Source organism: Eulemur rufifrons, chromosome 8 (genome assembly GCF_041146395.1).
Source record: "Eulemur rufifrons isolate Redbay chromosome 8, OSU_ERuf_1, whole genome shotgun sequence".
NCBI classification, from domain to species: Eukaryota; Metazoa; Chordata; class Mammalia; order Primates; family Lemuridae; genus Eulemur; species Eulemur rufifrons.
The window spans coordinates 10466419-10491757 of NC_090990.1; the positions used below are offsets into that span (position 1 = coordinate 10466419).

At 53.1% G+C, this 25339-nt stretch overlaps 1 protein-coding gene across 1 annotated transcript in view; it reads left to right on the forward strand.

Moving 5' to 3' along the window:
• Positions 1-11686, forward strand: part of PADI3 (peptidyl arginine deiminase 3) — a 29911-nt gene extending 18225 nt beyond the window's left edge. The window contains exons 10-16 of the mRNA XM_069477388.1: positions 1457-1564; positions 2755-2906; positions 3882-4026; positions 4133-4235; positions 6957-7036; positions 9314-9439; positions 11110-11686. Coding sequence (XP_069333489.1) covers positions 1457-1564; positions 2755-2906; positions 3882-4026; positions 4133-4235; positions 6957-7036; positions 9314-9439; positions 11110-11343 — 948 coding nt within the window. The 3' untranslated portion in view covers positions 11344-11686. The remainder of the gene's footprint in view (positions 1-1456; positions 1565-2754; positions 2907-3881; positions 4027-4132; positions 4236-6956; positions 7037-9313; positions 9440-11109) is intronic.
• The last annotated feature ends 13653 nt before the right edge of the window (positions 11687-25339 follow it).

A 25339-nucleotide genomic window follows, 5' to 3' on the forward strand; every position in this document is an offset into this window, starting at 1 on the left:
GGGGGTGGGGCACACGCTCCCTGCCCTCGACAGCTGAGACCAGGGGTTCTCAGTAAGAGGCGATTTGGTCCCTCAGGGGACATTTGGCAGTGTCTGGAGACGTTTTGTGTTACCACGCTGGGGGCGGTAGTGCTGCTGGCCTCCAGTGGGCAGAGTTCGGGGATGCCGCTAAACCTCCAGCAATGCATGGGACAAACCCCCCAACAATGGGTGACCCGGTCCAACGTGTCAATAGCGTCAAAGCTAAGAAGCCCGATGTGGTGCGTGATTGCTACAAAAGCCCCACGCCTACGATCTAGGGCGCAACGGTGGTGCCCGCAAAGCACCGGCAGGGCTTGCAGGAGGTGGCGTCACCTCTTCCTGGGGAATCGGTGGAGACCTCCGGGAGGGAGGGCAGCTGAGCTGGACGGGATTTGGCAGTGGGCAAACGATGATTTCTGCCACTTGTTACGCATTTGCTGCAGCCCACGTGTGGCATCACTGCGTCTTCCTGACAATCCCTGTACGTAACCCCATAATTAAGGGACTCTCGGGGAGCAGGCCTAGGCCACAGAACTGGTAAAGGCAGTGCTGGGACCAAGCTCCCAACCGCCAGGCTGCACAGGGTGGTGGTCCTGACAGAGGACTGGTACGTGCAAAGGCCCAGGGGTCGGGGGCATGAGAGATACCCTTGTGTGTTCTCTTTGGCCAGGGCAATGGCTCTGGGAAGGGAGAGGGTTAAGGCAGGAGACTTGAATTCCAAGCTAAGGAACTTTCGTTCTGGCTGGAGGTGAGTCCAGTAAGGGAGTTTAGGGGACAGGATTCTGGAGCAAAAGGGGCTGGGTTTAGATCCTGGCTGTGCTATTGATTAGCTGTGAGCCCTTGGACAAATAACTGGACCTCTCTGTTTCTCACTTTCTTCATCTGTCACATGGGGTAACTATTGCGCCCATGCATAGGGGTATCATGAGGATTAACAGAGTTAATATTTATAAAGAGCTTAGGGCAGAGCAGACACAGCGGTGAGCTTCTCTTTGGATACGTAGTTCATTGGCGCGGCCGACTTTGCCTCCGGAACCAGAGGGGAGCGTGTTTACAGGTTTGAGGAAGAGGCACGTCTCTACCTTTCCCCCCAGATCCCCTCAGCCCTGTCCAGCTCAGGCCACCCTGAGGCCCTCTCTGTCTCTACCCTGCCCTGGCCCAGCATGGCAACACCCCCAAGGTCATGTCCATGTTCTGATTCACTCCTGGCCTCTATCTTGCTGTGTGACCCGGAGCAAGTGCACGCCCTCTCTGTGCCTCCAGCCCCTCCTCCAGTCAGCAGGCATCTTGAGGCCTGTCCCTCTGCCCCGCCTCCAGGGATAAAACAGTCCTGAGATGGAGAACTCACGTGAGCGGTCTTCCCCGGGGGCTCCGTGCCGAGCCAGCAGGGGCAGCTGTGCCTGTCCTCAGCTGGCGTCTCTCCCCTCGTTCCCAGGACGAGATGGAGCTAGGCTACATCCAGGCGCCACACAAGACCTTCCCGGTGGTCTTCGACTCCCCGCGGAATGGGGAGCTGCAGGACTTCCCCTACAAGAGAATCCTGGTGAGTGGTCCCCGGCCGCGGCCCGCTCCTGAGAGCCGAGGGGCCTTACCCCAGACCCCCCGGGGGTGTGGCGTTCAGAGGTCAGCCCTGGGAACCTTGTTCTTCAGGGACAAGAGCAGGTTTGCCAGGTCAAATCCAGGGGGTGCCCAGTAAGTTTGAATTTCAGATAAGCGACAGGTAACTTTTTGGTGTAAGCATGGCCCAAATATTGCATGGGACATACTTGTACAAAAAATGTGTTGTTTGTCTGAAATTCAAGTTTAACTGGGCATCTTGTATTGTTATTTACCAAACCTGGCAGCCCGAGATGGGGGAGGCAGGATGGTGCGGCTGTTCAGAACACAGGCTTTTGAGTCAGAACCACCCAGCTCCGTCACTTATATGCTGTGTGATGTTGCATGAGTTTCTTCCCCTCTCTGAGCCTCTGTTTCCTCATCAGTAAAAATGATGTTTTAGCCCCAGCCTCACAGGTGTTCGAGAAGCCTCTCGTTGCCACAGTGCGTGCACGGGGGGAGCATGCCCCACTGTTAGCTGGTGTTGCTATTGGTAACAAAAAGGATGACAGTGAAGGTGACAGTTGCTGACCAGGACCCGCCTGAGGAAAGAAGGGCGACGTCTTTGGTGCCATAGAGAACAGGAGACCCTTCCACCCGCCCACTGACAACACAGGCGTTAGGAGCTCTCGCCTGGCCCCCCATGTTGTCTCAGTTCTCGCTGAGAGATGGCCCCGGGCAGGTCCCCTTTTCCCGAGTTTAAAGACGGAGCTCAGAGGGCAGGCACCAGCCTCTTGGTCCCCAAGGACGGGCCACTTGAGCTGATACTTGCCCTTGGGGTGGATGTGGCAGGCAGGCCGCGCAGCGTAAGGGGATGGCCACGGCCCTGGCTCCATGTCCAACGGGGTGTGCGGGGGCAACCGGAGCCTTCCCGCCCTCGGTCTTCCTGTGACCCTGGGGATGACCCTGCCCTGACAAGGGAGCAGGGCCCGAGGACCCGAGTGTTCCCAGCTGTGGCCCCTGTGTGCGCAGGAAGTATTGACGGGGTCAGAGCCCCCTCCCTGTCTCTGACTCAGTGTTTCCATCTGAAGAATGGGTAGCAACTCCCACCCCATCGTTAAGGAACGCAGAGCCCAGCAAGCTGTTCAAGCTCTTCCTGGCACCCTCCACCCCTCGCGACACAGTTTCCCTCTCCAGGGTCCGGATTTTGGTTATGTGACTCGGGAGCCACGAGACAGGTCTGTGAGCGGCCTGGACTCCTTCGGGAACCTGGAGGTCAGCCCCCCGGTGGCGGCCAATGGGAAAGAGTACCCCCTGGGGCGGATCCTCATCGGAGGCAACCTGCCGGGGTGAGAGAGGGGTGCAGGCTGCGGCGGATGGGGGGATGGGGTGATGGTGTCAGGGGGAGGGGGAAGGACCATCCTACCCCTTGAAGAGAACCAGGAAGACGAAGTGATGCAACTGTAGTCCTGGATGTGGTGGGGTGGCGTGGGGTGGCGGGCTGTTCACCAAGCACTGTCCACACCTCCCTCGGGAAGTTTGCAAAGGCAGAGAGAGCAGGGACCGAAAGATCCTTAAGTCCAACCTTTCATTTGACAAGTGGCCCAGGGAGGGTGCGTGAGCCACACAGAAGGCAAACTTAGGACAGGACGCAGGTCATCTGATTCTGGAAATAAATAGATGATGCCAGTAACACAGTCTATCAGTTAATAGTAATAGAAGAAAATGTTTCCGTTCTCAACAGTCCTGGGAGAAAAATGCATTTAAGTCAAAGCTTATTCCTACTACCATGTAAATGACTAATATCAGATCTTTTCCAGAGAACAGAGGGTGGTGTAAGACACAGACATTGAGCCAACCCAGTTCAGCAAAGCTGTTAGGATAGACTTGGGATCAAATAACAAATGAATCCAGAGTCAAGTTAGGAGGGGACTGACGGCCCTCAAATACGTGATCCCGTAGAAAGAGGAAGTTGGGGCCATGTCATTAGATACCTTTTCATAAGGATTGAATGTGGGCATGAAATCGGTCTCTTAGAGAATGTGCGAATGGGGTGTGAGGGAGGCTCTGAGGGTTTTCCTGGGTGTTGGGACCTGGTAGGTCATTGCCCTGGTGGGATTGACCTGTCCTGAGTCTGCTCCGTCCAGAACTCACCCCGAGTGAAATTTAAAATATACGTATTCATGGTCTTTCCTGCTTACAAAAGCAATGCATATTTAAAAAAAAAAAATCAGATATTGCAGAAATCTTGAACTCTTGTCATTCCATTTCTGCATGGAATTTTTTTTCAGTTAAGCATTTTTTTTTAACCCTGTGGGCCCCAGGTCGAGAGGCCGCAGGGTCACCCAGGTGGTGCGGGACTTCCTCCATGCCCAGAAGGTACAGCCCCCCATAGAGCTGTTTGTGGACTGGTTGGCCGTGGGCCACGTGGATGAGTTCCTGTGCTTCGTCCCTGCTCCCGATGGGAAGGTGAGGACGTGGGTGACAAGTCTTTCTCGGCATCTGGGGCACGGGCTGAGCTCCAGGGGGCCACGCCACGGCAGGGGGCTCAGGCGAGTCTGTTCTCTGCACACAGGGCTTCCGGATGCTCCTGGCCAGCCCCGGCACCTGCTTCAAGCTCTTCCAGGAAAAGCAGAAGTGGGGCCACGGCAGGGCCCTCCTGTTCCAGGGGGTTGTTGGTGGGTAACAGCGCCGTGTCCCTCATCACAGCTTGCCTGCCCTTCACCCAAATTAAGATATATCGTGGCTTAGGGACGGATGACAAGTTTTAGGGGGAAGGGTCTCCCTAAATTCAGGACCCTTCCCTCCTGCCCCTGCACACCTTGCTTCCCCAGCAACCACCGTCATGGTTGGGGCCGAGCTGAGACAGGGCGGTGGGCGGTGGGCGGTGGACGTAGCCAGAGTGGGGACATGGTGGCTTCTCAGGCATGTGACCATTGCAGTCACACCGTGGAGCTTGGTGTTTAAGGTTCTGCAATCACTGCCTTGGAATCTTAATAATTCGTGTTTTGAAAGTGAGGTCTGATGGATCAATGAAGCACATGCGGGGGCCTGGAACTTCTGCTCCTGAACAGTCTGGTCTCTCGGCCGTCCGGCCGCCCGGCCTCCCTGGGACGGGCTCTCCGCCACCCACTCCCACGGCCCCTGGAGCCCAGGGCCAGGCTGCCCCTTCTCTGTCACTGCCCAGCGAGGCTGCAGCCCTCTGCCCCCAGCAGAGATGGGGTTGGGCACATGCGCCCCTCAGCATCTCAGGGTGGGGCACGGCATCGATTGTCCCTGCAGGGCATTTGGTGGGCAACTTGGTGGTGGCGAGCCTCTAGCCCGCCCCTGCCCAGGTACCCAGCGCATCCAGGTGCCGAGGCTGCGGTACCCTGGAGGTCACCCATTCACCACGGCTTGGGATTGTGGGCCTGTGGGAGGAGGCGATGCCTGGCTCTCTGCCCTGCCCTACACTGGGCACAGCACGTGGGTCTCATGCCAAGGAGGCCTGACCACAGGCTCCCACCCCCGTAGGCTGTGTGCAGGCAACAAATCACAGACAGGGCTTGCCTATTCCACACAAGTCCCTGTGCCCAATGGAGGGCGATGTCAAATAGCAAATTAAAAACACCATGACGGGTCAAGAGACACACTGTGGTGGAAAGAAACAGCTTTATATTGTCATACCTTATATGGTACTTTTTTCCTGCTTTGGGAACAAGGGGCCCTCATCTTCTCTTTGCGCTGGAGGAATTGTGGTAGGGAGAGCTGACCGGGCTGCAGTCTGCAGGCAGCCTTGCCAGGGTGGCTCCCAGGCCCACTCCCTTGCCGTCCCCAGCGAGACTGCCTGAACCCCAGAGCATCCTTCCTCTCTCGCCGACCCCAGGGGTCTCAGGGCAGAGACTCTCTGGGCTGCAGGATGATAGATTTTCTTGGTCCTGTGGCCTCTTGGGAGGCAGATAGTGCCCTGGACGAGACCTACCCCAGGGAGAAAAGCTTCTGCAGAACTCAGAAGCTCCTGAGTCCCGTTGCTCTGTTTGCTGGGGTTTCTTTCTAACACCGCACTGGAGCCCCGGCAGTAAGGTGAAAGAGATACCGTCTCCCCCATCCCTGTTGCTGCTAAAGGGACCATGACTAGACTCCTTTGAACCCTGACTAAGCCGTAAAAACCTTCAAATCCAGATCAGGTACCGGAAGTGGGACGGGGGAAGGGGAGGGCCACGTTTGTCTTTCCCGGGGGGGAGAAGCCTGTTTACCGCGAGCAAGGCTAACCTGCCTGTTGAGGGGATGGGAATGCACGGATGCCAGGACATAAGCAGCTGCCGCACCCTCCAGAGCTGACACACAAGCAGTGATCGTGGCCTCGTACAGACACGGAGGCCAGTGCACCTATTAGGCACCTAGGTGTGCCAGGCCTGTGCTGTGTGCATCAGGCATGTTATCCCGTTTGATCCTCACGAGAGCCTGTGGGGTGACTATCACCCTGCTTCAGAGCCAGGAATGTGAAGCTCAGAGCAGAAGTCGCGGGCCCGAGGCCTTAGCGAGAATGCAGTGGAGCTGGGGCTGGCCCCCAACCGTCTGCCTCCCACTGGGGTGAGGGGGATTTGAACCTACAGCTGTGCAGGTGGGTCCAGGCAGCCTCCCCTCTCCCTTGGGCAAGGCTTGAGGCCCTTTGTGAGCACTGGGCTTGGGTTCGAATCCCAAACCCTCCACATCCTAGCTGTGTGACCTTGAGCAAGTCGTCTGACCTCTCCAAACCTCAGTTTCCTTGGCTGTGAAGTGGGGACAATGACGATACCTTGTGGTCGCGGTGAGGGTTGAGTCGCTGGGTGCGGAACTGGGGGCCTGCTCACGGTAAGTGCTTGCTAAATGGCAGCCGTGAGGTTTGTGAGCGGCGGCTCTAAGCTCCCCTTCCCTGTCCAGCCCGTGTCCACGGGTCCCCCATGCGGCAGACGGGAAAGCCGAGCCGCTGGGGGCCCCCTCGTTGCCATGCAGTCACTGCCTGGAGGGCAGGGGCAGGGCTTGATGATTCAAATCCCACAACTGGGTGGTTCGCTGCCCAGGGGACCTGTAAAGGCTGGCCCGGCCCAGCCCCCCACTTGCCAAAGGAGGAAGAATCATCACCCAGTGCCCTCGGGCAGTCGTAAGTTTCCAATTAAAGGCATTACTGCGTCCAGTGAACCCAAAGGTCTCAGGTTCACTGCACTGTGGCAACCGGAGCCTCCCACTCCTCACACCCCCAGGTTTGCACAGCGGCCAGCTGAGCTCTGACACGGGGGCCGGGAAAGTCAGAGAGCTGCTGACTCGGCAAGCCCAGCAGCTGTGAACTTGGCCTCTGCCTGGCTGCTTCCCAGAGCAGGGGGCCCTCCCGTTGGCACTGTTCCCACCCTTCCCTTGCTGTCTGTCCCTGTCCTTCGCAGGCGATGAGCGGGTCCAGACTGTGTCCATCAACCAGGTGCTGTCCAATGAAAGCCTCATCCGCTTTAATAAGTTCGTGCAGGTACAAGTGCTGTGGTGCACCCGTGGGCTGAGTGGCGGTGGGCACAGTCGGGACAGGGCTGGGAGACCAGAGTCTGGGGCTCACGGTTCACGGAAGCTCAGGTTGGAACAGGCCCAGACAGAGGGGCTCCAGCCCCATCCTTTGACCTGAGAGAAGTGAGGGGGCCAGCCAGGTGCATATGAGGACAAGCATTTCAGCCAGAGGGAACAGCACAGGCGCTGGCCCTGAGGTGGAACGAACAGGCCCAGAGTGTTTGAGGCTGAGCCAGGAGGCCAGCGTGGAGCAAAGGAGAGGCCAGGTTACATCACTCGAGGCCTGCAGGGCATGGCTAGGACCTTGGCTGTGACTCCGAGTGGGATTCGAAGCCATCAGGGGATGTGAGCAGGACCCGATCTGACTTATGCTTTAAAGATCTCTCTGCTGCTGTGACAGGTGACAGTAGATCCCACAGGAAGCACATGGCAAATTCAGCTGGGTAACTGAAGAAGAGCTTAACAAAGGGAATATTTACAAAGGTGCCGGCAGGGTTTGAGGACATCAGCGAGGGACTGTGCACTGTCCCCAGGCCAGGAGAAGTGGGGAGCCGTTAGGGAAGGGAGCTGTTGCTGGAGCCTGGAGAGGCCACTGTGACAAGAGACAGGAGCTGTGACCTTCACAGCCAACCAGTGACCTGGCAGGGAGACAGATGGGGGAACAAACACTCCGGCTGCACCCTCCTCCTCTGCCCCGCACAGCCTCCTGCTGTGTCCCTGTTGGCTGAGCCCAGCTAGAAGCCACAGGGCACAGAGACCCTGACTCCCAGGGATCAGCGTCCCCGGGCACAGAGCAGAGGAGAGTGTGCAGGGTCTGGAAGGGCACTCGGAGAGTTTCCAGCAGAGGGACCGAGTGAGTCTAATCCTCCAAGTGCCAAGATGGGGCTTCACCATGTGAGGATTTCATTAATGAGAATGCCCGTGCCAGGACATAGGGAGGACGCGAGAGAGGACCAGGAGACCGTGGGGGAGGAGAGGGAAGGAAGGCTGAGTGGAGGCATCTCGTACTGCCCTACAGCCCGGGGAACGTTCAGCAAGGCCATGGGGGATCCCATAAGCCGAAGTCAACCACTGGAGGAGTCCCCTGTCTCCCAGAAATGGGTCTGCCTTAGTGTGCTTGTCACTCTCAGCCATTGGCTGGGAGCAGCAGGTTAGAGGTGTGACCTCAAACCCAGGAAGGATTTCAGACCCTGGTGGCAAGAGCCCTTGGTCAGTCGCACTCCTGAGTTGAAGGTGTGCAAGAGGCATTAACATGAGACTCGAGAGGAGGCCATTGCAGTCAACCAGGCTGGGGCAGTGGCCTTCAGACCAGGAGGGAAGCAGGCAGAGAGGGGACAGATTTTAGAGGTAGTGCCCACAGGACTTGCCGATGGATTGGGTCTGGAGTGAGAAAAGGAGACATGAGGGATGGTGGCAAAGGTGTGTGGCCCCAACAGCTGGTGAACGGGGTGGTGACATTTATGGTGCTGAGGAACCATGGGGCAGGAGCAGGTGGGGGGCAGAAATTAAACGTTTATCTTTGGACACATCACGTTCCATGTGCCTATTCTACATCCAAAGAAAGATACAAAGGTGGCGGCTATATTTACAAGTCGAAGCTCAGGAAAGAGACAGGCTTTATAAAGAGGTTGGGAGCTGTCAGTATATAGATGGTGTTTTACTTTCTATTTTTGTTGTTTGTTTTGAGACAGGGTCTCACTCTGTCGCTCAGGCCGGAGTGCAGTGGTACAGTCATAGCTCACTGCAGCCTAAAACTCTCAGCCTCGAGGGATCCCTCCGCTTCAGTCTCCCAAGTAGCTGGGACTACAGGCATGCACCACCACACTTGGCTGATTTATCTTTTGTAGATGTGGGGTCTCACTGTATTGGCCAGGCTGATCTCAAACTCCTGGCCTCAAGCAATCCTCCAGCCTCAGCCTCCCAAGGTGCTGGGATTACAGGCATGAGCCACTGTGCCCGGTCCATAGATGGTGTTTTAAACCATAAGACAGAAGGAGATTCCTTAAGGAATGAGGGCTCTAGAGAAGAGGGTCAGGATGGAAAACTCCGGAACACTCTCATTTTTGCCCTGCTGGTGGGATAGAATTGTGAGGGCAGGACACAGGACAGGCATGCTGTGAGGAAGGAGAGCAAAGACAAGGCTTGTGTGGACACTTGGCCATCTGCCTCTCCTCACCCAGACGTGACCCCTTGGGTGTCCCCAACACACACTGACAAGGCCTCCCCAACTCTCCCCTCCCCCTAGAGCTGCATCGACTGGAACCGCGAGGTGCTGAAGCGGGAGCTGGGCCTGGCGGAGCGTGACATCATCGACATTCCGCAGCTCTTCAAGACCGAGAGGAAAAAGGCAGTGGCCTTCTTCCCTGACTTGGTGAGGCCACCCCCCATGACTTAGGGTTTCATCAAATCGGGCTCCGAGCCTCCAGTCCCCACAGAGGGAAGACATTTGGTCGCAGTCACATTTAGGATTGTGGTAGCTGGTGGGGTGGTGGGGAGGGTCCGGAGTCCCACAGTGCCCAGCAGAAGGACTTCCAGCTGGCTGACCGCCATGATCCCTGCTCAAGGGCCGTCAGGGAAGGGACCCCCTTGACATTCGTGGAGTGAATGAATGATTGCACGGAGTCACATGTACAAAGCGTGTGGCATTGGCTAGGAACTCCAGGGTCGATTCTGCTACCTTCCTCCAAGCTCAGGGCTGTTCATCCGTCCCACATGTATTTAGGGTGTTCTGTGGGAGGGACAGAGATGAATTGGGGTGGTCCATGCTCTCAAGGAACTTTCAGTCTGATCCATTAAGAGGGAGACTCTTTACCTCTCTGAGGACATGTCCCAGTGATTTATTTTGTATGATAAAGTGATGTGGCAGTTTGGAGGTGGTACAAAGTATTAATACTTCCAGCCTAAGAAGTAGGATTGGAGATCCAGGAAGGCTTCATGGAAGAAGTGGCCTTTGATTGAGCCATGAGGACTTTTCTTCTGGTGCCCCTAAATCTTGAGGTTGCACTGAAGCACCTGGACCCCGCCCCAGAGGTCCTGATTCAGCAGGTCTAAGATATGGCCCGAGGCACTGCTGCCTGGCTGACAAGCGCCCAGGTGGTACCGACGCTGCCCTTTTGAGGAACACGGTTTGGGTAGCACTGCTATGGGTCACTTGCCCCCCCCCCGCCTCTATCCCCTAGAAGAACTCAACTCGCCATGGTCAGAGCCTTGTGGGGAGCCTGTCCACACCACCATTGCTTCACCCCCACTTTCCCTTTTCCTTCCCCTTTTCCTTCCCCTTTCTGGCTAACTTTTTGCCCTCGACTTGCAAAGCCTCTTGTCACTCCCCTTCCTTCCTGCATGTTTGAGGCTGTCTTGCACTTGTTTGTGCCCCAGGACCTTGTGCAACGGGTTAGGTTAGGTTCTTGTGTTTGCAAGAGACAGAGGCCCACCCCAGCTGGCTTCAGCCAGAGAGAGATTTAATATGAGGACACCAGAAACCCGAGGGCAGGGACAGCTGCAGCAGGGCCTCGGGAGGGCCCGGAACCATCTCTTGTCTCTGTGTCCACATCATTGATTCTCTCTGCCCCTTCCCTCTGCCCCTCCCCCCTCCTCTCCCTCTCATTCCAGCTTGGCGTCCTTTGCTGCTCTGTCCCTGGGGCCAAATGTGCAAATGGCCACATTATAAATGCTGATGGGCAGAGACTGACTAGACTCTCCCATTGTCAATTTCAAGTTCCTGGGAGAGGGAATCTGATTGGTCCATCTTGGGTTAGCTGGCAGTCCTGGACCAATCAGCTATGGCCTAGGATTCTGGAGCGCAAACATGGCAGCTGCCACAGTCCACCAATAAGAAGAGCAGTTACCAGAGGAAGTTGCCATAGTGAGCTCTGTGGATGCCCCCAAAGGCATCTGGCTGAGGAGTCCTTACCAGCCCAAGTTCCCCTGCCACTGCACGGAATGGCGAGTCGCTTTCTGCAAGGCTGCCTGAAAGACAGGCCCAGGTAGCGAAGGTGTGGGGGGAGCCCGCTGACGAAGTGCCGCCTCCCTCTCACACTGCAGGTGAACATGCTGGTGCTGGGGAAGCACCTGGGCATCCCCAAGCCCTTCGGGCCCATCGTCAACGGCCGCTGCTGCCTGGAGGAGAAGGTGCGGTCCCTGCTGGAGCCGCTGGGCCTCCACTGCACCTTCATCGACGACTTCACTCCGTACCACATGCTGCACGGGGAGGTGCACTGCGGCACCAACGTGCGCCGGCAGCCCTTCTCCTTCAAGTGGTGGAACATGGTGCCCTGAGCCGGTGCCCACCCGCCATCCTCCCCCCGGGATGGGCATTGGCCCGGGTGATGGAGACGGAGACAGGCCCCTGGATCATAAGCGTCACAAGACCCCAGAGTTCCAGATGGAACGCCAAGGATGACCTCCCCTCTCAGAAGCCTTTTCCCGGGAAGTGTCCACAGCTCACCTGCAACCCACTGGTTCTCAGACTTGAATCCTCTTGGCCTCCCAAAAAGAAGGACCTCGTTTCTTGTGGCCTCTCATGTGAATCAACATCACCCATGGGGTCTTCCTCAAACATCCCCCTCTCCACCCCCAAATCCTCCATCTGGGGGCAGATTCACATTGCAGCCCAGAAGCAGAGGAAGGACCCACGATTCTGCTTTGGTCTGACGGCCTCCCGCTCTGCAGGGGAACAATGCTAGAGTGAGACCACTCCGCACGGGACAGGAGAGATTCTGTCCAAAGCTTCCCCCATAGGGAAGGAGCTGGGGGTTCACTTAGATCAAGGTGGGACCGTCATTCCCACTGCCAAGCTCCTGACCAGATGTCGAACCCTTCCCAGCACCCAGGCCTGTCACATAGTAGGAGCTTCTAGATGCAAGTAGAAGGACTGATAGTTGTCTCTTAGCCTTATAAACTGACACGCAGAAATCCAGCCTTATCCAGAATCCCCCTGGGATTTCTTTGAGAAGAAAGCATGTGGGGGATGGCTGGATGTTGGGAAGACTGGGTAAAGGAGCGAAGTCTCTCTCCTAATGCACAAGGTGAGCGTGGTGATCCCACCTCCTGCAAGATGCTTCACTGGCCCTGGGACGTCCCTCTGCAGGAGGGGAGCCCCTGGCTGAATTGGTCCCAAGCCCCCTGTTGACCTCTGGTCAGCGATTCCATGTCCTGCCACACTGCAGGACGGGGAGCTGGGGGGGCCAGAGCCACCAAGACAGCCCACACCGGGACAACCCTGGGAATGAACCGCTGAGTGCAGAGGGGTGGGGGTGGGTTTATTCCTCGAGATCTGTGTCAGCCACATGCGTGTTCAGCGTGGGTGCAGCTGTGTTCCCATCGCTGGCTAATAAATCGACAGACACAGATGGCTTCAGTCTCATTTCGGCCCTTCTTTGGGCTCAGAACCAGACAGCAAAGAGAGAGAAGTTTCCAAACAGCATGTGTTTGCTTGGCCCCCCACGAATTTGGTAAAACTGAGTTTGCTTCGTCTTGGCCCAGGATGAGTCAGGCTGCCCTGGGCAGTCGTGATGGTGTGGGTGCGTGAAACATGCCGGCGGCCAGGACCGAGCCAGCGCGGCAGGGCCAGGGGCCCGGCTGTGGCTGCAGGCTGCACCGGGGAGTGGCCAAGCGGGGCACGTGGAGTCCCCTTTCCCACCCACGAGAGGCTGCAGGTGGCCTTCCGCAGAGCACCAGGGCACCGCCCCCTCTGCCCTCCCCCCAACCCCCTTATTCTCTCCCGAGGTGCAAAACGCAGACACATCCCCGCTGGTCCCAGGGCTGGGCATCTGGGTGACAGAGAAGGAGTTATAAGTTTCCCCAACACTTCCTCCTTTCCTCAGTTTACCTAGATTCTCCGAACAGGCTCCCAGTGCCCCCTCAATGCCCAGAGTTTGACAAAATAAGCCCCTCCCCCCACCCGCTGCTCCCATCAATAGAAGCTGAGACAAAGGAGGATGCTGAGAAAATCGTATTTTTTGAAAGGGTTTGTGGTGGGAAGTGTGACTTTCTGGAAGGCAAGTGCCTAAAATTGGGAGACTAGGGGTGAGTTTCCAAGCAGCCTTTTCTTAGCCCTGCTGCCCTCAGACCTGCCACGGGGCTCTAGGTGGACCCAGCAGAAAGCCCTGGAAACTTCTTTCCTCTCAAGTTTGCCCCTGTGCTCCAAGTCGTTGTGTTTGGCACAACCAGGGAGCAAGAAACCTAAGCCCACTGCAGAGGAGAAGCCAAGGAAATCTGAATACGGTATCCACCTGTCCACACAGCCAGAAATCTGAATACGGTATCCACCTGTCCACACAGCCAGAAATCTGAATACGGTATCCACCTGTCCACACAGCCAGAAATCTGAATACGGTATCCACCTGTCCACACAGCCAGAAATCCGAATACGGTATCCACCTGTCCACACAGCCAGAAATCTGAATACTGTATCCACCTGTCCACACAGCCAGAAATCTGAATACGGTATCCACCTGTCCACACAGCCAGAAATCTGAATACGGTATCCACCTGTCCACACTGCCAGAAATCTGAATACGGTATCCACCTGTCCCACAGCCAAGGATACAGGGTATTACCTTCCCATTGCTGGTGTCACAAATTACCATAAACTTAGTGGCTTAAAACAACACAAATTTAATATCGCATAGTTCTGGAGGTCAGAAGTCTGACATGGGACTCACTGAGCTAAAGTGAAAGTCTTAGAAGGACCGGTCCCTTCTGGGGGCTCTAGGGGACAGTGTTCCTTGCCTCTTCCCGCTTTAGGGGCTGCCTGCACCCCTTGGCTGGTGGCCTCTTCCTCCGACTTCAAAGCCAGCCGGCAGCGAAGCATTTTCAAATCTTCCTCTGACTCTGATTCTTCTGTTTCCTCCTCCCACTTACAAAGCCCCCTGTGTTATATCGGGCCCACCTGGCTACGCCAGGCTCCTCCACCCTCTCTAGGTCAGCTGATGGGCAACTTTCATTCCTTCTGCCACCCAACTCCCCTATTCACGGGTTCTGAGGACGGGGTCGTGGACATCTTTGGAGGGCTGTCGGTCTGCCTGCCACAGCCAGCCAGGCCCTGACTGCCTTTCTGGCCTCCAGAGTTGGACCCTACTCTGAAATCCAGCTTGGCCTCTTGAGGAGTTTCACAGAATGAGCAGGAGAAAGATGCGCTCTCTCCAGGGCTGGTGTTCAGTCCTAGACTCACTGGGCCGAGACTTGGGATCCCATGGGTGCTGCCTGGTGGCCGGATGGCTCCTAAAAGCACTGGGAGCTGCCCCTATCAAGCCTGGGGACAAGGGTCACCTCCACTGGCCACTGCCTTCCCAGACAGCTGCCCGTGCCACGCTGCCTGGTCCCTTCCACGGGAGTTTTCAGGCCTGGAAACTCGGAGGAGCCTAGGATGAGGCCTGTGTTCTCGTGGGGGAACTCCCTCCCCACCCCCATCCCACCATGGTTCCTCCAGCACAGCCTTGACCAGGCCTGAGGATAAGGGAAGATACCCACTGGCCCTCCGCCTCCCAGCTGGCTGCCTGGAACCCCTCGGAGTTGGACCATCAGATGCTGAACTGGTGCTTCCTAGATGTGCACTTCACTCTGTAAGTCTCAATTTCCCCCTCTGTAAAATGGGTATAATAACTGCCTGCCTTGTAGAGCTTGCGTGAGGATGAAGTAAGGTAACTCATGAGAAGTGCTTGGTAGCACAGTGGGTGGCACGCAGTAAGTGCTCGATAAGTGGATGCCTGGAGTTATGTCGCAGCCCCCAGGCCCTCTGCTGTGTGGGACACTTCTAACCCTTGCGTTCTAATAGAGGACAAAGACCCCTCGAGACCCAGAGGTCAGATTTGGGAGCTGGGGGAAGGCAGGGCTGTCCTGGCAACTCAGATCACACTCTGCTGGTCTCGGCTGCGTGGCGCTGCCCCAGGAGGAGGCTCCTGCCCAAACAGGACGCCAAGACCTGTCTTTCTCCTGGGGATTTACAGCTCTGGGCCCTGACTCATGCTTTATTCGGAATTAGGAATAAGTAACTGCAGGGCTTTGGCAGGAGGCTGCCCAACCCCGTGGCCTCCTGCAGCTGCCAGCAGCCCCGGAAGGAGGGAGTGTCAAGTCGGGGAGCCGGGGCTCTAGGCTGACCCGAAAGGAATTCCGGACGACTGGACAGAGTCCTGCAAAGTCAGTGTCATCCCAGGTCCCCGGAGCGTAACGATGGTGAGCGAGAGTGATGTGCCCGCGGGTGCTGAACACTTTGCAAGAGTCACCTAATTTACTGCACAGCACACTAACAGGCAGCTACCATTACTACTCTCACTTTGTCGACGAGGCAACTGAGGCACAGAGAAATGAAAGAACTTGCCTGGGTCACAGAGCTATGAAGTGGGGGAGAAGTGTTCGGGCCTAGACAGGTGACCTCTATACCCTGGGTTCTTAATCAGCCGCACCAGTGGATCTCATCTGTGCATTAGAATCACCTGGAAGGCTTTTTAAACTAGCAGGGCCAGGCCCCGACCCTCAGAGACTCCGTCTGGGTGTTGGGATGTTACACAGAGCAACTAGGTGATTCAGACGTGTAGCCAGGGTAGAGCGACGGTGACCGTCTAGGGAGGACTCTGTTGTCCTCCTAAGCATTGCTGGCTGCGTAGATCAGCAATTTCAGGGGGCCATGATGTCCTTTCCCTGTGGTGGCACTTTCAACAACCACACAGTTTTAGCTACATTTAAATTTTCTTGCTGTGGTTCTTAAACACAGCACACACAAGATGTTCCCAAAGCAGCCTGGGCGCAGTGGCTCATGCCTATAATTCTAGCACTCTGGGAGGCCAAGGCCGGAGGATCACTTGAGGTCAGAATATGGAGACCAGCCTGAGCAACAGTGAGACCCCGTCTCTACTAAAAATAGAAAAAATTAGCTGGGTGTGGTGGTGAACGTCTGTAGTCCCAGCTACTTAGGAGGCTGAGGCTGGAGGATCGCTTGAGCCCAGGAGTTTGAGGTTGCTGTGAGCTAGGCTGACACCACTGCACTCTAGGCTGGGTGACAGAGTGAAACCTTATCTCAAAAAAAAAAAAAAAAATTCCCTAAAAAATACAGATTTCTGGCCCCCCCCCCCCCCCCGCCCCCGGCCAAGCCTCCTGAGGCCAAATCTCTGGTCCTGGGCATGTATGTTATAAACTTCTCAGATGGTGCTGGTGCACACCTCAGTTAAGAATCCCAACTATTTCTCGTTCGTTGTAGCAAAACAATCCGGAAACCGTGAACATTTATCAAAGGGGTGTGTTCGAACACATGACGGTGTATTCCACACCTTGGACTGTCATCCTATCATTTAAAAAAAGTGAATAGGAAATCACCCAATTGACTTGGAGGGTTTTCTATTGTTCAGTGAGAAAAACAAGACACAAAATAGTGTGTGTACGATATGATGTCAGCGTGGTCATTGTGACCTCAAAGCCACTGTCCTGTGTGTGTGTGTGAATTTATGATTATGTGACCACGGAGAAAACGATGGGCAGATGCACCACAGAGTGTTCACATGAGTACAGCAGGGAGGAAGGAAGGCACTAAATAAAAGGAGGGTTTGATTTGGTCACATTATTATAATTACATATGGTGTATATATGTATAAAAGCTTTTTTAAAAAAAGCTTTAAAAAAAAATAAAAATGGCCACACCTGGAAGTCAAGGACAAGCACAAGCTGAAGTTTTGCAGAAAGCGTAAAGGACAATAGCCCGTATTATAACGGAGACCACCAGAGAGGCCCCTTCCTCCCCGGAGCGCCAGGTCTAGTGCATGAAGCAGACAGTAGAGGGACCCGGGGTCACGTGCCCTCATTACACTCGGATCGTGAGACGCACAGTGCAGGGAACCAATGGTGGATGGGGCTGGGAGCCATAGGGGCCCTGCCTTGGCAGTGGCAGAGGGGAGGTGGCATCTCAGACTGGGTTTGAAGGGTGGGAAGGAGCCAGGGTGGAGAGAGCTCCTAGTGCCAAAGCCCCGAGCAGGGACGGGCTCGATGTGTTCCAGGACCTGGCCAAAGGCCTCTGGGGCGGGGGATGGGGCCTGAGGGGCCATGACCTTGGACGGTGGCGGAGCGGAAGGCAGGTCCCCCCGTCTGGGGTCTGGGAGGCCTGGTGATGGGCTTGGCTGTCATTCGATGCAGTGGGAAGCCCCCTAAGCAGGGCGTGACATGCCGTGGTCCACATTTTTAAAAGAATGCTCTGCATGGGGACAGCCTAGCGTGGGGTTTTGGGGCGAGGAGGGCTGGGAGGAAAGAGACAAGTGAGAAGGCGGCGCACCGGGGTGGCCCAAGAGAAGGGGCTGCACCCGACTCACTCCCGGTGTGGAAACCAGGAGCAGCAGCCTCGCCGACAGCTGGATGGGGGGAAAGGCGGGGTCGAGGGCGCCCCAAAGTTCCGAATGTGTTTACTCGGTGATTTACTGTGAAGCAGGTTACGGATACAAAAAAGGGTTTGTAATATCCCTGAACGATTTAAAGAATAACGATGCCACGAAAGCCCGCGTACTCAGCGCCGCTCTCTTTAAAAAGGGAACGTTCCACACCGCTCTGCGATCCTCTGGGTGGCGCTTCCCCTCCTCCCGCACCCGGGCTTCTCGCCAGTCTGCATTTGTGCTTGTCGTTCCTTTGCTCCTCTTTATGATTTTTACCACATATGGAAGTATCTCTGGACTACGTGCTGTTTAGGGTTGGCTGCTATTAGAATTCATTTACATAGAAGCATGTTAACGGTGCTGTTCCGCGACGGATCTGCGTTTTTCATTCCACCCTGTGTTGCTGAGTTTCGTTCGTGTTGCACGTCACCACGATCCATTCCTTTTCTCTGCTGCACGGTATTCCATTTTGTGCATGGAATTTATTGGTACATTTTTCTGTCAACAGATGCTTGGGTTGTTTCCATTTTTTTGCTATGACAATCAATGCTGCTATCAACATTCTTGGAGATGGTTCCTAGTGTACATATTCATGTGTATCTAGAAGTGTTCTGGTTTTATGAACAAGGAGAATGTTGGTGCCATGGGGGGCGGGGAAGATCAGGGATCAGTTTGGGAGGAAGTATTCACTCAGGTAGGCTATCCACTTTAGCAAATAGATAGACAAAAAATGTGTAATGGCTAAGCCACACTAAATGTTTATTTCTTGCTCACGGCGACAGTCTAAGCCGGGTCAGGTCTGAATGGCAAGAGTGTGTGTGTGTCAGGGTAGGGTTGGGGAGCTCTCTCCACTCAGACACCCAGGGACCTCTGCCACCTTCTGAGTGTGGCTTCCAAGGGCACCCCAGACATTGACCTTGAGCCAGCAGAAAGGAGAAGACAGAAGGCAAAAGCAAACGCAAACCTGCTGCTTAACCACCTCGGGCCCCAATGGGACATGCACGTCACTTCTATTTACAGTTCATCAGTGAAACCAACTCAGTGGCCACATCTGGACACAAGGACTCTGGAAAATGTGGTCCTCGCTGGGCAGGTACCTCCCCAAGTCAATTCCGCATTATAGCAGAGGGGGAAGGGATTCTTTGTGGACAGACGCAGCAGAGAAAAACAGGAAGCCAGGAAAGAAACTCGTTCCCCAAGGGAGGCATCCCAGGTTCCTGCCTTTCGCTGGCAGCTCAAGGTTCGTCGTTGTTCACTTCCTGGTGTCCTCAGCTTAGGGATTCAGAGTCGGCTTCCTCCCCCACTGTGGCCGTGCAGAGCCGGGCTCAGCCCCGGCGGCTGCTCTCTGCCTGCTCTGTGGCCCCAACCCGGGCCTCTTCATGCTGCGGTTCTGCGTCTCACCTGCTGACCCTCAGCCCGGTGAGGAGTTTCCTGGACAGAGATTACTGAGTCACAGGAGCCTTCAGTGTAAGCAGGAAAGCAAGGCCGTCGTTAAGGGCAGCGGCAAATAGGTGGAGGTTGACTCGCCAGCCTGTACCTGCCCGTTGCCACGAGCGAGAGCTTCGCAGATGGGCAAGGGAACCAGGGGCCAACTCTCAATTTAATTCATTACATGCACCCTCATTTAACTCATTAGATGTCTGTTGAGCACATACTATGGACCCAGACAATAAGTGACAATGGAGGTAGCATACTGTAACGCATAGGGTCTGGGGCCAGGCTGCAAGGATGTGCTTCCTGGCTTGGCCACTTGCCGGCTGTGTTCCCTTGGGCAGGTTACTTAACCTCTCTGAACTTAGCTTTCCTTGTTGGTAAGATGGGAATAGTAATAGTACCCATCTTGTGGGGGCTATTGTGAGCAGTGTAAGAGATCCAGGTAGGGGTTGGCCTGGTGCCTGGCACTCAGTAACCTGCAGCTATGTGACAGCGAGGACATAACCTGAAGCAACTTGCCTGGGTAGGCTGAAAAGACAGTGTGTTTGGCTCGGAAGTCTCAATTTTTCTGTACTGCCACCCAAGGAGTCTCTTATCCACTTTTTTTTTGGTGATAAACATTTTTTTAAAAGTTACAGCTAGGCTGAGCATGGTGGCTCACGCCTGTAATCCCAGCACTTGGGAGGCTGAGGTGGGAGGATTGCTTGAGGCCAGGCATTCGAGACCAACCTGGGCAACCTAGTGAGATCCCTCGTCTACAAAACGTACAAAAATTAGCTGGGCATGGTAGTGCGCACCTATAGTCCCAGCAGGAGGATTGCTTTATTTAGCCCAGGAGTTTGAGGTTGCAGTAGGCTATGATGACACCACTACACTCAAGCCTGGGTGACAGAGCAAGACCTTGTCTCTAAAGCAAACAAACAAAAGTTACAGCTGGACACATAGGAAGTCTGGCTGCAGCAAAGCTTTGATTAACAAAGCAGGTAAGTATGTCCCGTGTTTGTCTACCATGATGTGCCATTGGTCACTCCCCTAGGACTCAAAGATGCGACAAGCAGTGGGCAGGTTCTCATGAGGCCCAGGCAGGAGAAGGGCTGGGGTCCCCATTCTCCCAAGTGTGTCACCCCAATTCTGGGTCCCACTGAGACTCCTGGTTCCCAACATTTTATTATTATGTTGGTGGTGAGGATTTGAGATGGTTCCTGATAGGACGTCCACGACAAGAGTCACCCTCGGAGTTCCTGGAAGGGAATGCACACTGGGAACACCCGGGCAGCGCGTCGTCGGCGTGGGCGCTCGACAGATGCGCATGTCCTGAGCCAGCGGCTGAAAAGAAGCCGCCGCTAAGCCACTCTCTGAAGCAATGCTGCCTTTGAGGAGCTTAAGGCCAGCATTAAAGCGAGTTCCGTGGTTCTTTTATGAACCCCTCCTGGGTCTTTCAATAAGTCTCAGCCTGCACACTAAAACCAAGTGGAAAAAAAAGTCTCAGCATCCTGGGAAACTGCATCTCAGTGTTAATTATCTTAATCAGAAACATCTCAATCACAGAAATTACAGCTGCCTTGGGCAGTTCCCAGGGCTCTGGCAAGCAGAGACCTGAGCAGGGCCGGACAGGGCACCGTTCAGAAATAAGTTCGTACGTGAGTCACACTCCCCAAGAGGTACTGGACAGCTAGGTCCTTACATTTACTTATTTTCTATTTAATTTTTATTCCCTTGACACATTCTTCACTTACAATAAGAGTACATGCAGCAAACTGATGACTAAAAAACAAATAAAAATAAAAACACCAAAGAAGGAAAAAAAAAATCCAGGAAATAAAGTTCATGGGAAAAGACAAACAAATATATGACCCTGAGGACCAAACTATCGAGTGTAGTTAAGTTCAGAATTAGAATCTGAGCTTCCCAGCAGCCCATGCAAGAAGGGAACCAGAGTCAGCCATCTAATTCTCATCATCAGAAGGAAGGCAGTGTGACAAAGTGATTCCCACCATATGTGGACCTTTATAAAAGGACATGGATCGGTCAGCGTCTTTGTAGCTTGGCCCCTGGAGATTTTATTATCGTACCCCGGCAATTTTTAATGATTAAAACAATATAAGATTGGACTAGACCCTTGGTTGTTTACACATGTTAACTGCTTGTTTCCTGCCCAGCAGCTCTTGTTGTCACAATAATTGGTAACTGCTAACACTGTCTCTTTGTCAAGCAGGAGGAGATAAGCCAGGGTTAGGAGGAGAATCTATGAGTGTGTTTTGCAGAAGGAGTGAACACCCCCCAAAAAGTCATGACTAGCTGCTGACGCCCAGAAGTCTGGTGATTCAAGGTGTTATCTGAGACTAAAAGCAGCACAGACTTCCCTCTTTGGTTCCCCGAATTCCCCGCCCTTACCTCCCACCACACACAGAAACTCACTACTTCATTTCTGGGAAAGATGAACCTAAAAGATTTGACTCTCTGGTCTTCTAACTTTGACCGAATCAAATAAATCTCAACCTCCAAACACTGGTATCACAATATTTGACTTTAGCTATACATCGTATACACAAGCCTCAAGTTAGAGTGCTACAACATCCTCAACCACCTTGCAGCTGCAAATTCGATGAGACGTTTCTTGTGGCCGAGCTTCTGTTTGCTCATCTGTAAAATGGGAATGACGCCGACCTCCCGCGGTAGTTTGAGGACTAGAGTGGTACCTGGCAGACAGTAAGAATCCAACAAGTGTTCATTGTTTTATTTTCTGTTTCCTGCAGGATTAGTGCCCTACTCCTCCTCTCCAAGATCCTCACACCTATTTTATTTTCCCTGCTATGCCTCCAGCTCAGTGGTAGATTTAGGGGATTTTGAGCAGATGGTGGAGCCTGCCTTTTGAAGGCTCACGGGTTAGTAGAGAAGCAATGGCAACATGGTCCGATAAGAACAATTATCAATAAGGCCGTATGATAGCTACAATAGCTTCCGGTTTTTCAGCACTTAATCTGAGCTAGTTACCAGGCTTGACAACAACAGCATGAGACAGACAACCTCTAGACAGAGCAATGAACAAATATGTACCAAAATTCTAAACAAAACTATCAGCAAACTCAATTCAAAAAAAGATACAATATCAAATTATACAACATCAGATCAACTTATATTCATCTCTAAAGTTTCACCTTAGAAAATCAATTCAACAGATTTGAATTGATCAAAGAAAAAACTTCCATGATCATCTCAACAAATCAGAAAGAAAAAGTTGAAAAAATTGCCATTTGTGATTTTAAAACAAAAGTTAAGCTAAGAATAGAAAGGAACTTCTTTAACCCGATAAAGAACAGCTACAATAGTGGTTCTCAAAGTGTGGTACCCGGCTCAGCATTGCCAGAGAACTTGGCCAAAGTGAAGGTCCCCAGGCTCACACAGACCTTCTGAATCAGAAACTCAGGACGAGGCACAGTCTGTTCTAACAAGCCCTCCAGGGTATCCTAGCACTGCTAAAGCTTGCGAACCATGCCAAAAAGTACACTTCCTGATAAAATGTTGAAACATCTCTTCTAGGGTCAGAGCAAGACAAAAATGCCCACCGTCACCACTGTTACTCAGCATTGAACAGAAGGTTCCTGCTAGTGGGTTTGAAAATCAGAAAAGAATTATACATGTGGAAAACCCAAAAGAATCTACAAATTATAAGAATTATAGGGCAAGCCTGTCCCTATAAAACCAATATACAAAAATCAATTATATTTCTATATACCAATAAGAAATAAGAAATGACAAATTGTAAAAAGTGTAAAAAAACAAAAACCAAAGAGCACATCTAACAAAAGATGTGTAAAACCTTTGTGGTGTCTACTATACAACTGTACTGAAAAAACATTAGAGAAGATCTGATTCATGGAGAGATATACCATGTTCATGGATTGGAAGGCTCAATATTGAGAAGATGTCAATTCTCCCTGAGACTTATAACAAACCCAATCAGGATCTCTCTCTACAGAGTGTGTGTGTGTGTGTGTGTGTGTGTGGGTGTGTGTGCATGCAAGTGTGCATGCATGTGTGCGAGAGAGGTGGTTCTAAAATTTACATAGAAGCGCAAAGAGCCAAGAATAGCTAAGTCACCTTGAAGATGAAAAGATGAGAGAGCAATTTCAGGAGGCTATGGTGTTCTTTTCTAGGTAGTCACTTGGGCTGTGGTGGCACCTTCAACAACCAGACAGTTTTAGCTACATTCAAGTTTTCTTGCTGTGGTTCTTACACACAGCACACACAAGATTTCCCCAAAGAAGGCTGGGTGCGGTGGCTCGTGCGGCAGGAGGATTGCTCGAGATCAGGAGTTCGAGACCAGCCTGAGCAAGAGTGAGACCCCATCTCTACTAAAAATATCGCAGTGCTCAGCACATGTCTATTGAATGAACCTAATCAGAAGATCAGACGGTCTGGGGTTTTTATTTCCCCCTCTAATTGGCCAGTAAAGCCTTGTAGTTAAGGCTGTGCAATCAGCTAGATCTGTGTTCAAATCCTGGTTTCTTTTACTAACAGTTGTGTGATCTTTGTAGAGTCATTCAACCTCTCTGAGCCTCAGTTCCCTGCCTACAAAATGGGGTTGATAATGCTTTCCTTGTGGGGTTGATACTAGAATCATGTGAGGTGCATGTCAGCGTCTCAGCCTAAACCCTGCGCTGGGCTCAGCACGTGGTAGTCAATGTCGCTGGCTGGGGACACAAACAACAGGACCTGACATTCGCTGCACAAAAGTGCCTGAGGAAGTACTGTCGTGGGGGTAGCATATCTGAAATCAGAACGTCCCAGAAAAATCAAGGCCTGGATTCCCTGAGACCTGGGAAGAGGGCCTGGCATACGAATGGTCAATACGTTGAACAGAAGGATGGTGCCCAAATAGTACATTGCAGCCACTTGCGGCCCTTATCAGTGCAAAGCAGGATAAGAGAGCTTGTGTGAGGACACATGAACCCCATGCCCAGCTGTCCTCCCTCACGGCTTCGGGGCCCTGGACTTTACAGGGCCGAGAGGTTAGTTCATTCTAAACCCACAGGCGCTTGAGTGGCAGCTGACGCCTGGGCAGCCCTGCTTAGGAGGGAGGGAAGCTTGGTGAGATCTAGTGCCCTCGGGAAGAGGGCGCTAGCAGAGCCAGCCACCAACCAAACAGGCTGCTCTGCCAACACCCCTGGGACAACGTGACCCAACCCCAGCTCATGGCTTCCTGTTAGGTGTGAATCCGCTGAGCAAATAAAGTTTGGAAAAGAGAATTGCCCAAGCCCAACTCGGGAGAATGCAAGGCGTCAATGTTGTTTTAAACCAGCCCTAGGTTCAAGTTTGTATGGCAATGTTATTGGAATGTAGCTCCAGGTTCGACCTTCAAGTCGCTGCTGGAGAGATGGTATCACAGTCCTGCCAGAGAAAGCAAAGGGATGAATTTGGGAGGTTGCAAACGGGCCCGCAGGGCTCCAGCTTCCTGGCTATGGCCCCAACCACCCCCCACCCACATCTCTCCTGGTCCATACTGCTCTAAAAGAACAAGAACAACAAGAACGTCAACAGCTGGGTGACAAACATCTGGAACATTTCTCAATCTTATTAGGCACTGAATAAACACTAAACACCACTACCAAAATAGCAGAAACGGAAGCAAACCAACAAAGTTTCTGGGCAGGCTGGGGTGAAGTGAGCAGCCTTGGGTGTAATTTCATACAATCCTTTGGGAAGCTGTCTCAAATAGAAATTCAGCCTCTAGGAAAACAGGACACAAAGTTTGTGAGGGGATCCTAACAGCAAAAGGGAGGACCCTGCTGGTCAAGTGCGGAAGCCCAGGGAACGGGTAGGAAAAGTGTGGAAGCTCCATTTGATGGAACCTGTGAACGAACCCCCTGAGGTCTTTACGGTAATGTGACAAATGCCTTTCACCTTCAGTGAAAAAATCTGGCTACAAAAGGAAATGATCTGTGAAAAGGCAAAGCTCCAAACAGATAAGCAGGCATAGTCTAAATGGTCACAGTAATCATTACCTAGGAAATGGATTAAGTCAGGCATGGTTTGCTTTGAATGCCTCTTTTAAAATTTAAATGTATGAAAAGAGGGAAGAAATCAGATTTACATATACAAGATTGAAAGTTGTCTGAGACCTATGAAATGGTAAATGTTGTGAAACAGTAAATAGGCTTGACACAATCCTGTCATCTATAATGATCTAGAAGAAATTCTAGGATTTACGTTTCATTGATAATAGAAGTTACTCGTGGGGAGTGGAATGAGGGGATCTGGGTGGGAATGAGTTTATCTTTCTACTTAAAAAAATAATACTGATTTTGCAAATGACTCGATTAAACAATAGGCAGAGACCTGAATAGACAATTTTCTAGGGAAGACAGAAATGGCCAACAGATGCAATGGAAAGGTGCTCAGCATCGCTGGTCGTCATGGCAGTGCAAAGCAAGACTGCCTGAGACATCAGTTCACGCCTGTCAGGATGGCCGTGATCAGAAGGGCAG